We start from the raw sequence: 13,056 nt of genomic DNA, 5'->3' as shown, positions 1-13,056 counted from the left end.
CAATAAATGACGATATGCCATTTCCCAAATTTGCAAGGGTGACATTTCAATCCCACTTTATACGGGGATTTCATTGATTTTTTTTTCATTAGTTAGTTTGTAGATGTAATGAGAAATTGATTGAAAAAGCAAACCATATAATCTCCCTTTTTGAAACACGACAACATACAATGAGGAGCATAGTGACAAAATTTTGGCTACAAATGCTACTCAAACAAAATGTCCTACATAAATGCATTGAATGGTCTCAAAATAGCTGAGAAAGTCATCTCAGAATTCCCAGTCGTCCTGTCAAGTTCTCTGTTGGAATTTCCGCCCCAAAGGGCACTCCACACCCGTAAAATGTCTCCTCTTGATAATCAAAGTGAAATGGCGAGAGAAATGTCTCCGAAGAGCGTGTCGTAGCGGAAGGATGGCTATGAGAGAGCTTTTGTGATGAACTCCAAATGATGAAGAGTTTTCCTTCGTGAGGCGAGGGACTTTACACAGTGTCCTCACTTCTCTACATAGACACCAAAAGTAAGTACAAATATTTCAACTCAAAGATGGAATTTATTCCTTGAGAACTTGCCTCTCCGCAATGAAAGGAAACTCTCACATTAAAAGTGCCTCTATGGTTCTTTTTCTTGTCTTCAAGTGGATGCGAACTTCTTATGCGTTGTCATATCGTTTTCAGATCTTTCCTTTATCTCTTATATTGATTTTTTTCTTAGAGAGTCTCTTGAACTTCTTTGTACACTGGAAATTTTAGTAATTTTACCCAGAAAATTCTTGGATAGTAGGTCTGGGGGTGATGAGGGAGGAATAAAACCTTCGAAACGTCGCAGCCAACATTGTGTTTGAGAAACTGCTGAAGGTCGTCGTAAACCGTGCCCACACACCCTACAAAATGTTTTTTTTTTAATATGGACACAAATATCGATCAATATTTGATCAAAGCACAAAATTTTAACAAAACTCTTTCAAATTTTTATTTGTCAAAATTTAGTCAAACTAAGGGCAATATTGATTGACTAAAACATTACCCAACATTTTTTCTTGACTTAAAATAAATCATATATAATTTCAATAAAATATTTCAGCAATATTTGTTAAATTCTTCTATCAATAATTTTGAATCTTTTAACTAACCATATCACACCAAACTTTTTTTTTATGGGGGGGGGGAAGGTAAAAAAAAAACCAAACTTATTTACCAAAAATTAAGTGATTAGGCTTATACGGGTTGTAATGCTCAGGGGATGCAGACCCGTATACCCATCAATGAGTAACAGCCTAAAGTGCCAAATATTTGCCAAACTTTGCGCAAATTTTGGACAAACTTTGGCCAACAATAACTCAATAATTCCTCCAACTATTTGTCATTTATAACGGCTTCAGCACTTGCTGTAATAAACCGAAAACTTTTTTTTTAAACATCGTTCAGTCCGTAGTTTGCGATCCAAAGTTTGATCCATATTTGCTCAATTTTTTTTACTATGTACTCGATCTATTTTTTCGACAAAAAGAATCCTTATTAAATTCTTGTTCATCATTCTTTTTAGAGGATTATTTTGAAACTGACCTGTGTACAAAGATACTATCAATAGTTTCCGCGTATTTAGTCTCAAAATTTAACAATTCAAACTCCATTTCATCTCTGGAGAATCTAATTTTGTGGGGAAATTCAACTCTCTCTCTTGCAAACGCTACTGACCAAATAATAATCACTGTGAATTCCGGAATGCATTTATTGTATACTAAATTGCACGGTGAAGCTTCCCCGGAATTGTATTCCGAAATCCCCAAATTGGTGCTGCGGGGGTGGTCCTTACATAACGCCATGAACCTCCGTATATGGGGAATATAGCGAAAGGAAACAGGAAACAAAGTGAGGGCAATAACTCAGTGAATGATATGGAGGATTCATATAGGCACGCGGGTACAGGAAATCAATCTGCATCGACTTGAAAAGGGTCAACCAGCAGTGATTCACCATGAAAATCCAATTGAGAGGTTTCTCAATAAGAGGACATCTACGCTATGTACATACATAATATTCCCCAGTCTCTCTGACCTGGCACTGACCTTTGTAAGAAGCTTTGGAATTTTCTACTCTGTGTGTGTGTTTCCATTGAGCGGATAAACTACGGACAATATCATAATTTTACGTAGACATTCTGAAAGCACCGGGGAGGTTGCTGCTACAAAGACCCTTTGGACGATAAATTCGTAAAAAAGATTAATAAGAGAAATATTTTTAGACGAAGGGAAAGGAGTAGAGCGACCTTCTTAAATCACAAAATCTCCCCCAAGGTGAGTTAAGGAAAAACGTTTGTTGTACTTGTTATAAGTAAAGTTTAATGATCTATTTAAGGGGTTAAAATTTAACTTTAAATGTCTTAGTAATGTAGAAATAAATTAAAATTTACTGTAGATTTAAGAAATATTTTTAAGACAGACTTAATATATAAGTAACATCCTTGACTAATTTTATGTCCGTCTACTCATCACGTGAACTCATAAAAAGCCTGAAAAGTTTCGAAGTAAGTTTTAATTTGTTAAAAATAAAATTCATTTAATTCTAATCTTTTATAATAATTTCTTTTTTTTTTAATGTAGTACATAGTCTTTTCAAATAACTTTTCATTTGTTTTCTATAGTTTATATTTGAGAAAGCTTAAAAAGCCAATATCATGCATAATACTCGGTAAAGTACAACACCACACCGCATAAATATTCCTCACTTGTGCTTGTATAAAGGGTCCATTGTGGAAATCTCATTTGAAAATTCACTTCAAGGAGACGATAAGGATGTACAAAAGGAAGAATCAAGCTCACTTTACCCCCTCTCTCCTTCCCGGGTAAGAAATTTACTTTTCCATCGTCTCCATATCTCTTATCTTTTATTATTTATTTTTAGATAGTCAAATATATTGTTGAAGATTTTAATTTAACCCTTTCGTGACCACAATGTTTTCAATGCAATAAAGGAGTTTATGAATGTTTAAGAAAAAATAATAAATAACCAAACAGACCATTTTCTACTGTGAAGTTGAACCTGGATTAAATCCATAAAGACTGACCAAAAATGCAAAAATGAAGTCATATATTTTTTTTATTTTTTTAAAAAAAAATGAAAAAATCCATATTTGCATGAATTTAAAGAATTTAAAATCGTCCTTTTTTTTAGTTGAAATTAATTCTATTTATTTTATAAAATAGGAGAATTTGAGAACGCTGTTTGAGAGATTTATAATGAAATTGAGGTGGAAAGAGTTTATTAGTTACCTATTTTATCAGATTACCTTTATTAGCTTACATCGTTAAATACGTTAGAGTGAAGCCTCGAAATAATGATACCATTTTTCAATTAAAAGTTTTAAAATAAATGAAATTATATCACTTTGAGAGCTTTTCTAGTATTTTATATGGATAAAAGCTAATTAAATAAGGTCAAAATACATGAAAAAAATTAAAACATTTACGGATTTGTTAATTTAATTATATGTTAATTATATTTTGTATTCTCTGTCATTTCGATAAATTTCAGTGAAAAAGCCTTTATTTTTTATAAATTTCAAAAGGATTCATAAATCAGGAAGAGTTTTAGAATTATTCGTGCAAAGAATATTTGCTGAGAATTAACTCTTCTAGATGATTTAATTTAGAAAACCTCATGGGAATTCAAAAAAAAATTGGCAGAAATTTTCTTGTTAAAAAACATTTTCTGAATATTTTAATTTTTTTTTAAGAGTGGAAGTTGAGTTGTTATTCGAAAAATTTATATTTTCACTTGTGCAACTTTTCATATTCATATCTTTTATTCAACACTCGTGATTAATAGCAATGTGAATAGTTTGTCGCATGGACATTCCTACAGGGCTCACGTAGGGAGGAAAATTAATTTTCAAACTTCCACAAACGACAAAAGAGAAAAATTTTGTAATGTTTCACAATATACACTCAGAACAAAAAAAAAATATTGAAAATATCATTTGTTCCTTCTTATTTTAAAAATTTATTTTTCCTTTTACATTCAATTCTATAAAGTTGCAATGAAGCTTGAAGTTCATATGAATTTCATTTTAATTCAATGAAAATTATGATTTTGATAACAAAACTTTTCATTTTTACTAAAAAATAAAATTTTTATTTAAACAAAATTTCCAAAACTTGTTGCTCATTGAAAGGAAACCGATTCAAACTTTGTATTGGGCTGAGTACACACACTACTCGGTATTGCATATGGAGAGAAAAATGTCGTTGTAGCTGGGGGAGAGCTGTGAAAGCTCTCAATGTTCTGGACGTGTGCAAAAAGCTAACAATATTGCTGAGTAATTTGTGTTTTACATGCATTTCCAACTATAAAATTGCATTGTATTTTACTCGTATGCAATTTATATGAATTGTTGATGAAAGTTTGCCGAGGAGGGCCATAAAAATTCGATGCAGCACCATAAGGGTTGGCAGAGGGGTACGAGGGTGGCAAAAAACATCCAAAACACTCCCTGTAAAAGTGCATTGAATTTCCACGCCCCGTATGGCGGAGAAAATCATATATTGAGGAAGGTCTGATGGGGATGGGCAAAAGCTCATCCAGCTTGAAAGCTCTTCGGGTGATTTCTACCCTTAAACACCCCAATATCCCACGGAAAATCTCTGTTGTAATTTATTGAGCAACCATTGCGCCATCGCGAATTCTCCCGATGGTAGAGACTGGTGAAAAATATGAAAATAGCTCAAAGGTTTGCGAGGGAGGGTGTGAAGGGGTGAGTGTGGATAATTAAAAGACCTCTCAGCACCAATTTGGCAAAAATCCTCATGCATGCGATAAATTAGAAAGTTGTATGTACCTTTCCCCGCGAGACAACGCCAAAGACTAATAAGGTCGGGAGAAACTAATGGAATTTCTCATTCGCTATCCCCCATTTTCCATTTTTGGGACGGGGGTGAGTATACTATATTATACTACCGTGAGGTTGACATCGACAAAACACACGGTGCAGTACGTGAAAATTTAATAACCAATAAATTCCACGGCAGCGAGATAGGATCAACTTTGGCGAATATCGAATGGAAAAGTTGGTGGTGAATCTCATGAATATGCTTCGTTCCCACCGTTCGCGCACAAATGTTTGATTTTAATTCAATTCCACGACATATTCCGCTAAAACTTATGCCAACTTCCACCTTTTGCGCTTGTAAGTTCTTGTCTTCACTGCATACATAGCAGCACATCTCATGTAATGTGATGAGTACACCTTGGGAGGAACTTTAACGCTTTCAGGCCGAAAGGTAGGTTGGAGGTTGCAGTAAAGACTTATAAAACGATATACAGAGATTTCATTTTACTTGTATTAAGTCCTGAAAAATTTAGGACAAATGCATGTTTCATTAATCCTGATTAATATTGCATTAATTTCTGAAAGGTTCACGAAGGATGCATAAAGGATTCATCCAGAAAGTACGAAAGACTTATTAAGGATTAATTGCAGGTTTCATTAAACCTATAAGGAATTTAAGAGTGGATGCATGTATGATTAATTAAGTCAATCCTGAACTGATTCTCGAAGGATTCACACAGGATACGTGCAGGATTCATGAAGAACTTATTAAGGATGGAAACAGGCTTCATTATTCTTAAATTACGTTATGAAGAATCCATGGAGGATGAATATTTCATTAATCCTGATAAATTCTGAATGATTTTTTAAGGAATTCACTGAGAAAACGTACAGGATTTATGAAGTGAACGCACAAGATTTATAAATCAAAAGAGCGGACTTTCTAAGATCTGTAAAGAACTATGAAAAAATTGTTAACTGCTCTATTAATCCTGCATAACAATATGAAGAATTTCCTGAAGCATCTATGAAAAATGGAGCAGGCTTCATTCAGGATAGAGCAGACTTCATTAAGGATACAGCAGGCTTCATTTAGGATAGAGCAGACTTCATTAAGGATACAGCAGGCTTCTTTAAGGATACAGCAGGCTTCATTAAGGTTAGAGCAGGCTTCATTAAGAATAGAGCAGGCTTCATTAAGGATAGGAAATGGCAAACTAGCTTAATTAAAAAGGGCAAACAGTTCCATCATTAAGTTCATATTAGTTGTCCTTATATGAATCCCGCATATTCAAACAGAAAACATTGTTCCATTAAAATAGTAAAAGCAGTAAAAAAACGAAGAAAACATTCGAATAGAAAGAACGATCAGTGATCATTTTTCCTGGAATTCCATTGACGTAAATAAAATTTAAAAGCAAAACTCATATTTAAGCAGAAACAAAACTTTTCAAGTTTAGTTTCTTTCTCAATCAAAAGTTCCGAACAATGACTCAATGCAATAACGTTATAATGATCTTTCTTGCGGAATTATATTTGATCAGATGGTCCAGAGAAGAAGAAAACTCTCAAATATTTAGTCTTATCAATGGGAAGATAAATATTCTTATTTTTTCCAGGAAAATAGATGTTATTGAAATAAAAGGTAAATAGAAGAAAAAAATAATGGCACTAATGTAGGTAAATAAATAACTCTATTAATGTAAGATAGAGCATGAGACATATATTTTTAGTATCAACCGGAAACACGCGCAAATTATTCAGAATTCCTTTTACGCAATTTCTATTTTCAGTTAATAGTAAAAAGAAATAAATAGAAGATAAGACGAATTTATTCTGATTTTATGTATTGCGATTATATATAACAATTTATGGTAATTTATGCTACTTTCTAAGCTTTCACTAATACTATAAATTTTATTTTTTCCAGCACTTTTTTGCAGAAAAATTACAAGAAAATTCTATAAAAAATATCTAATTGATGAAAATGTCAAGAATCAGTTGAAGATGAAATGAGCTTTAGAACTATATATAATTTCAATGTAGGTATGAAATTGACGTACTCCCAAAAAAGAGTTCTTTAACATCAGAGCGCACCTGACAACCTCCCCCATTCGTAATGCCATCTCATGAGGTTTGTTTTAAGAGCAAACTGATGGCATGCCGTGGCAAGCAGACGCAGCCGTTCGCGCGTCAATAAATATTTAAGCTACATGTGCTGTTTATGCAGGTTTCTGCGTGAGCAGAGGCTCAGACTTTTCGGTGATCACAGCCAATTCTTGCAGCTTCTGGTTTCTCCTAGACAATCTGTACGCCTCACTGCGCATCCATGGGACAAGAAGTCGTTGATTCTCCAAATCACATCCACCCGTGAGGAGACTCACAGGGATGCCAACGAGGAAGACCAAGAGAATCCCAATGGGTGTGTTGTACCATGTGCTGATGCGGAAGAACCACGGCACGGTGCTCGGGGTTGGGTCCATGTGATAGACAATGGGTTCTGTTACATTCAAGAGTGATGCATCACATCCGTCTGTACTGAAGGGAAGTGGTGCAGTCGGGGTGCCGAACATCTGACTTCCAATGAGCATTACACCGAGAACGCAGAAGGAACAAATTGCTCCTGCAACAGCTCCCTGAAGGATAAATCCGAAAAAAATCGATCAAAACTTAGATGAAGATCAAAGAAAATGTGAAAACGAAAGAATAACAGCTAAAATTGATAAAGAAAAAATAAGGAAAAAAATCTCACCTTATTATTGGCTTTTGGAATGAACATTCCCAGCAGGAAGAGCCCAAGGAGAGGTCCTGTGGTAATTCCCGAAACAGTGTGGTAGATGTACATGATGGCATTGACTTTTTCAACCACAAAAACAAGTGCCACCTCAATAATCCCCACAATTAGCACAATAATCTTCATAATATTGCTGGATTTCTTCTCACTCATCTCCGGGAAGCATTTCTTGGCTAAATCTTCGTACACCGTAGCTGCTAGGGAGTTCAAACATCCCGCCATTGTGGACATTGCTGATGAGAAGATTGCAGCAATAAAGAGTCCCGGAAGTCCAGGGATTGCCGAACCCACATCCATTACAAAATAAGGAATAATTTGATCGACTTTCTTAATAATTCCCACACTCGATGGGTCACAGCTTTCGTACAAGGCGTACGCAATGAGACCAATAAAGGCGCAAATAATGAATTGAAAAATTATTCCAATTGTCGCCAAGAAGGCACAACGACGAGCAGCATTGATGTCGGGTACAGCAAGGCACCTCTGGATTGTTGTTTGATTGAGACCAATTGTGTAGGTGAAGAGGAAGGTAATACCGAAGAGGACACTCCAGAAGGATTGACGAATCAACGGATCTGGATCCATTCTGCGGAAGAGAAGGAAAAATTCAAGTTCAAAAATGTTTTTTTTTTGGAGAAAATTTTAACTTGATTCTGCCCACAGTCTATTCGCGTTCACTGATTGTTTTAATTTTTCTGCGTAAAAAAATCTCAAGGAACATTAATGAGAGCCCAAAGAAATATTCGCAGGAAGGAAATTCTTCTTGTAACGATTTCCATTTAATTTTTGTAGAAATAAAAATTATTATAAATCATTAATTTAATTTAATTCAATGGGTATTAAAGGGTTAACGTAGAATATTAATTAATTTTTGAAATATTAGTGAAGTTTGCTTTGAAAATTTTCAAGAAAAGTTAATTTTCAACCGAACTTCTTATTTGGCTAAAGAACCTATAAAATTCTTTCTTATACCGAATTTGTTCGATTTTTAATTAAAATAAAATCTTTTTATGCTACTTTTGTACTTTCAAAGCCAAAAAAGAACATTTTAAATGACCATCACTGTATTATAAGAAAAATTGAAGAAATTTCAAAGACTTACGTGAAAAATTGAAGACGATCCCCTCTGGAGGCTGCTTCCCAGACTCCTGAAAAGCCTCCAGTGAGTCTCAGGCCGAGAATTGAAATAGTAACCGTTGCCACGAGAATTGTGGTGAATTGGATGGTATCTGCCCAGCAGATAGCCCTCATCCCCCCGAAGAGGGTGTAAAAAATGCACACAGCACAAATAACTGGAGCAATCACATGAATACTAACGCCTGAGACTTGATTGAATGCCAATGCGGGTACGTAGATGTGAATGGGGGTGGTGATAATCACGAAGACCGTGTACACCACACTCGCCATCACGCGTGAGCTATTGCCAAAGCGCCGTTCGAGGTATGTGAATGTTGATGGCATTTGGAGATCACAGAAGAGTGGCAGGAGGACTTTGTACAGGAAGACACCCGTGAGCCCCATGCAGATCACCGCCATGGCAAATTGTGTCCCAAAGGCATACATCTCCGCTGGGACACCCAACATTGTGATCCCAGACACAAAGGTAACGACGAGGGACATGGAAACAGGAAGAATCTTCATCTGTTGACTCCCCAGCAGGTACTCCTCCGCATTGTTCTGCTTCCGTTTGGAAATGAACCCGTAGAAGACCCCAATGAGGGTGGAGAGGCAGAGAGCTGTGGTCAGGATGATGTAGTCCAACACCCCGAATCTCTTATCTTCAAGCAATTCACTGTGATGCGTTGTCATCTTTGCACGACTTCACCCACTCAGCGGTTGATTGATACTGATGACTTCCAGGCACAGTCTCACTTACTTAGTTTATCTCTCGTACCCCATCCCTAGCAGCCGTATAAAGGTGCAAAAGTACGCAATACCATCGCACGTGACGCGGTATCTTCGTAGAATTGAAGCTTCTTTACATTTTTGTTTGCGATATTGTTGCATCTTCCGCCAGACATTTTATTGGGAAAAATACAGAATTTTTTTACGTTCATTTACTCACTTTTTGCGTCCGCGACAATCCAGGTGGGGGAGAATCTTATTTATATGTATTTACGGTAACTACATATACTCCGTATTTGTGATCTCTATTTTAGGGCTCGAAAAAACATTTTTTGGAGTGAGTTTTCCGATGAGAATTTGTTGAGATAAAATAGTAAAATATGGAATAAAAATAATATTGTAGCAGGAATAGCAGAAAAATATATACATACATAGCAGGAAAAGAAAATTTTAGAGCAATATGGAAAGACGAAGCAAAAAATATGTTTAAAAAACCTGTTTAAGCCGAAGGAAGCAAATTTTCAGAAGGAAAATCAGGAAAACTTAAAGAAGAAAATTCACAAAAAAATTAAAGCTCAAAATTTGAAATAATCACAAAAAATGTTAGAGAATGAAATGCAAGGAAGTAGACTTAAGACTTTTTAGACAAGAAAACGGTAAAAATTAGAACAAAAAACAATGGAAAACATTTAAGTGAGAAAAAGTAAAGAAAACAAGCATATGCTGGTAGAAATTTTGAAAAAAATAAGAAAATTTTGAAAGGAGAAAAGCAGAGTTTGAAAGGAAAATTGAATCATGATTCACTGCAGATGGTAACTTGAATGGAAAAAGTAAAAGTTGGATTTTTTTAAAGTAGTAAAATTTTAAGAAGATAAAGAAAATTTTCTGAATCAGGACAAAAAGAAAAACAATTTTAATAAAAACAAGCAGAAAATTTGATACAGAAACAACAAAGAATCACAGATAAATAGGAAAAAGCATAGAAAATGTGCTGAAAGAATAGAAAATTTGGAACAGGAAAACAGAAGAGATTTTGGAACAGCAGAAAAAAAAGAAAATTTGTAGGCAGTACAAAAAAAATATAGCATAAAAATTAGAAAAATTATTAAGATTAGAAAAAGTAGAAATAAAGTATGAAAAGTATTAAATTCTGATGTCTGGAAAATTGTAGAAAGGAGAGCAGAAAAACTTTTAGAAAATATCAGAAAGAAAACTTCTAAACTGAAAGAAAAATTTGTCGAACGATTAAGCTGTCTCTTATGACCATTTAAATTTTCTGGCTCACCTTCTTTTCGTGTTAGCGAAACTTTAAATTAAACCCTTAACTTCTCTACAAAATAAATAACAGCTTAAACAAATAATTATTTTGAAGGCGAAAATCCACCCAAAATATACCTTTTAGGCACAAAACTGAAAGTTTTTTAAATGAATAAATCAATGTACAAAAAGAATATTATCTTTTACTTTCTCAAAGATAATTCTTCATAACGTCTGACAATGAGTGTTTTAAATTTTGTGCTTTCTTCTATTAAATTTATATTTTTAGCAAAGGATGGTTTACATCACTCTGCTATGAGATGAAATTGGTGCTTGCTTTAATTGTTTCCATCACCTGGACACTCTTTTTAGCCATCACCTGGTGTTTCCGCGTGCTTTTTCGCACACACACACACACACACTCAATCCCTCGCTGTACAACGCGCCTGGGGCTCTACAACCAATTCGTACGCGAGCTTTTCATTTTTACCCCTTTATGTATATGGAACTCTTGAAAACGTGCGCCAGAATTCATTTGCCATGGGGGGGGGGGGGGTGTTAGGTAGATGTGTGCATGAATGTAGTCTCACACTGTGCTACATCCATCAGCCATTTGTTTCTTTGATACAAGGGCATGTCGAGCTTGGCCTGGTGCGAAGACCATTTTACAATAGAGAACTTCAATGGGGTGTTTGCCTTCCAAACATCAGAGCAACACACCAAAAAGGGCCTTCACATCCAGTGCAAAAGTGTATTCATTTTGAAGAGAGCGCGTGTTTTCCCAAAAAACTTGATACATCCCAGAAAAAAAGCAAATAAAACGATGAACTATAAATCTTTTTATGGGGAACGGGAGGAGGAAATGCTGGGGTTGAATGGCGAATAAAAAAAATCCAATGATGCTTAGTGAAGCATCTTCAATTGGGATGCTGCAACGCGCAATGTTGATTGGAATTTTTGATTGGTGACCCAACGTTACGATCACAAATTCATTTCTTTCAACATTGTTTGATAAATTCGGCAATTTTCAACGAAAACTAACCTTCATATATTTTTCAATGCGATGATCTCGTGCTAAAGGGGATGAACATGGGGACACCGCTCTCTGAAATCCCCCATCCTCCACACCCAAAACTCCCCCACACGTTGGCAAATTGTTGGTGAAGGAGAAAAGCGTGGAAAATCGAATCAAGATGGAAAATATCCAATGACACTTATATTTCAAATTGACATGGAAATCGAATGCTATGTGCATGCTCTCGCGCAAAAGTAAAGCCATTCTCATCTTACGGATGGAATATCATATAAAATGGGATTTGAATTGTATTTCAAGCATGAATGCATGTGAAGGATTCGCCGCCCTTCTTAAAGACGTATGCAGAGAATTCTCTTGGAGAAAGAATTTGAAGAAAATTGAGCTTTGCACAATATACTGAAAAACGATATCTGAGGAAAATTGTAAACTATATAGCGAATAAAATGTAGTCATAAAGAGAAAAGAAAAGGAGTCTATTCACTTTTGTTCTTGCTATTATTATATCTCATTTCCCCTATGAAACATATGCATCATTGCTTCAAATGAATGATTATTATTAATTATTTAATATCAGTCGATGGCAAAATTGATCGAATCATTGACGCATATGCTTTATGCCCTTTTAAAAATGCTGAAAAGCTCGGGAAGATTCACCTACGCACTCTTAGAAGGCCAAAAGCCATGCCTCCATTGTATCTCAATTCTCTTTGTTAACATAATATGACATTACATTTGTTGACAATATTTTTTTTAATAATAGTATGAAATATAGATTATCAATAATAAAATCAACCATAAATGCATATGCTTTAAGCATTTTAAGGAAAAATAAGTTCTAAGAGGTGTGGCTTTAATATTTTCTAATGTAAATGTAAAGAAGAAAGTCAATTTGATTCTTAAGTGTTCTCTTTAAACCCTTTATAAAATTTTTTTAGTGATATTTCTTATCCAACATGTATCTTCACATAAAATCACAACACAAATAAAAGTGAATAACCTCCTTTTCAAGATAACACTATGAGAAAATGCAAAAAAAAATCCTTCTACAAATTTAATTCAAATTGAGTTAAATCTGCAGCTTAAAGCTCATTCTGTAAAAAAAAATGTTCGGATTAGTAGAAAATCCCCAAAAAAAAGTGATGAAAAGTGAAAAAGGGAAATTGGTATTGATATTAAAATATTCAGATGAACATACACCACCTATCTACACCCTCAACTCAGGAGAAATATTAACTTTTATTGAATTCACCCATGTGTTTCTCACTGTGTGAAATAATATGCAATAATGGGAGGCATGA

The 13,056-nt window shown here is 34.8% G+C and overlaps 1 protein-coding gene across 1 annotated transcript; it reads right to left on the bottom strand.

Moving 5' to 3' along the window:
- Positions 1–6,640: 6,640 nt before the first annotated feature.
- Positions 6,641–9,517, bottom strand: LOC129795922 (sodium-coupled monocarboxylate transporter 2-like). Its single transcript, XM_055837472.1, has 3 exons — positions 8,723–9,517; positions 7,579–8,206; positions 6,641–7,462 (listed from the first exon to the last, which is right to left on the bottom strand). Exons 1-3 carry the CDS (start codon positions 9,427–9,429, stop codon positions 7,049–7,051), a joined length of 1,749 nt encoding a protein of 582 aa, XP_055693447.1. The 5' UTR covers positions 9,430–9,517; the 3' UTR covers positions 6,641–7,048.
- Between the last annotated feature and the right edge of the window lie 3,539 nt (positions 9,518–13,056).

This window comes from Lutzomyia longipalpis, chromosome 4 (assembly GCF_024334085.1).
Source record: "Lutzomyia longipalpis isolate SR_M1_2022 chromosome 4, ASM2433408v1".
Taxonomy (NCBI): Eukaryota; Metazoa; Arthropoda; class Insecta; order Diptera; family Psychodidae; genus Lutzomyia; species Lutzomyia longipalpis.
This window is presented reverse-complemented; position numbering and strand designations above follow the sequence as displayed.

Bases quoted from the DNA above. Each gene is read 5' to 3' on its own strand.
- LOC129795922 (XM_055837472.1), bottom strand. From the start codon at position 9,429: ATGACAACGCATCACAGTGAATTGCTTGAAGATAAGAGATTCGGGGTG. The intron at 8,207-8,722 runs GTAAGTCTTTGA...TCTCTTCCGCAG, and splicing joins GATCGTCTTCAATTTTTCAC to AATGGATCCAGATCCGTTGA. The intron at 7,463-7,578 runs GTGAGATTTTTT...TTTATCCTTCAG, and splicing joins TTCCAAAAGCCAATAATAAG to GGAGCTGTTGCAGGAGCAAT.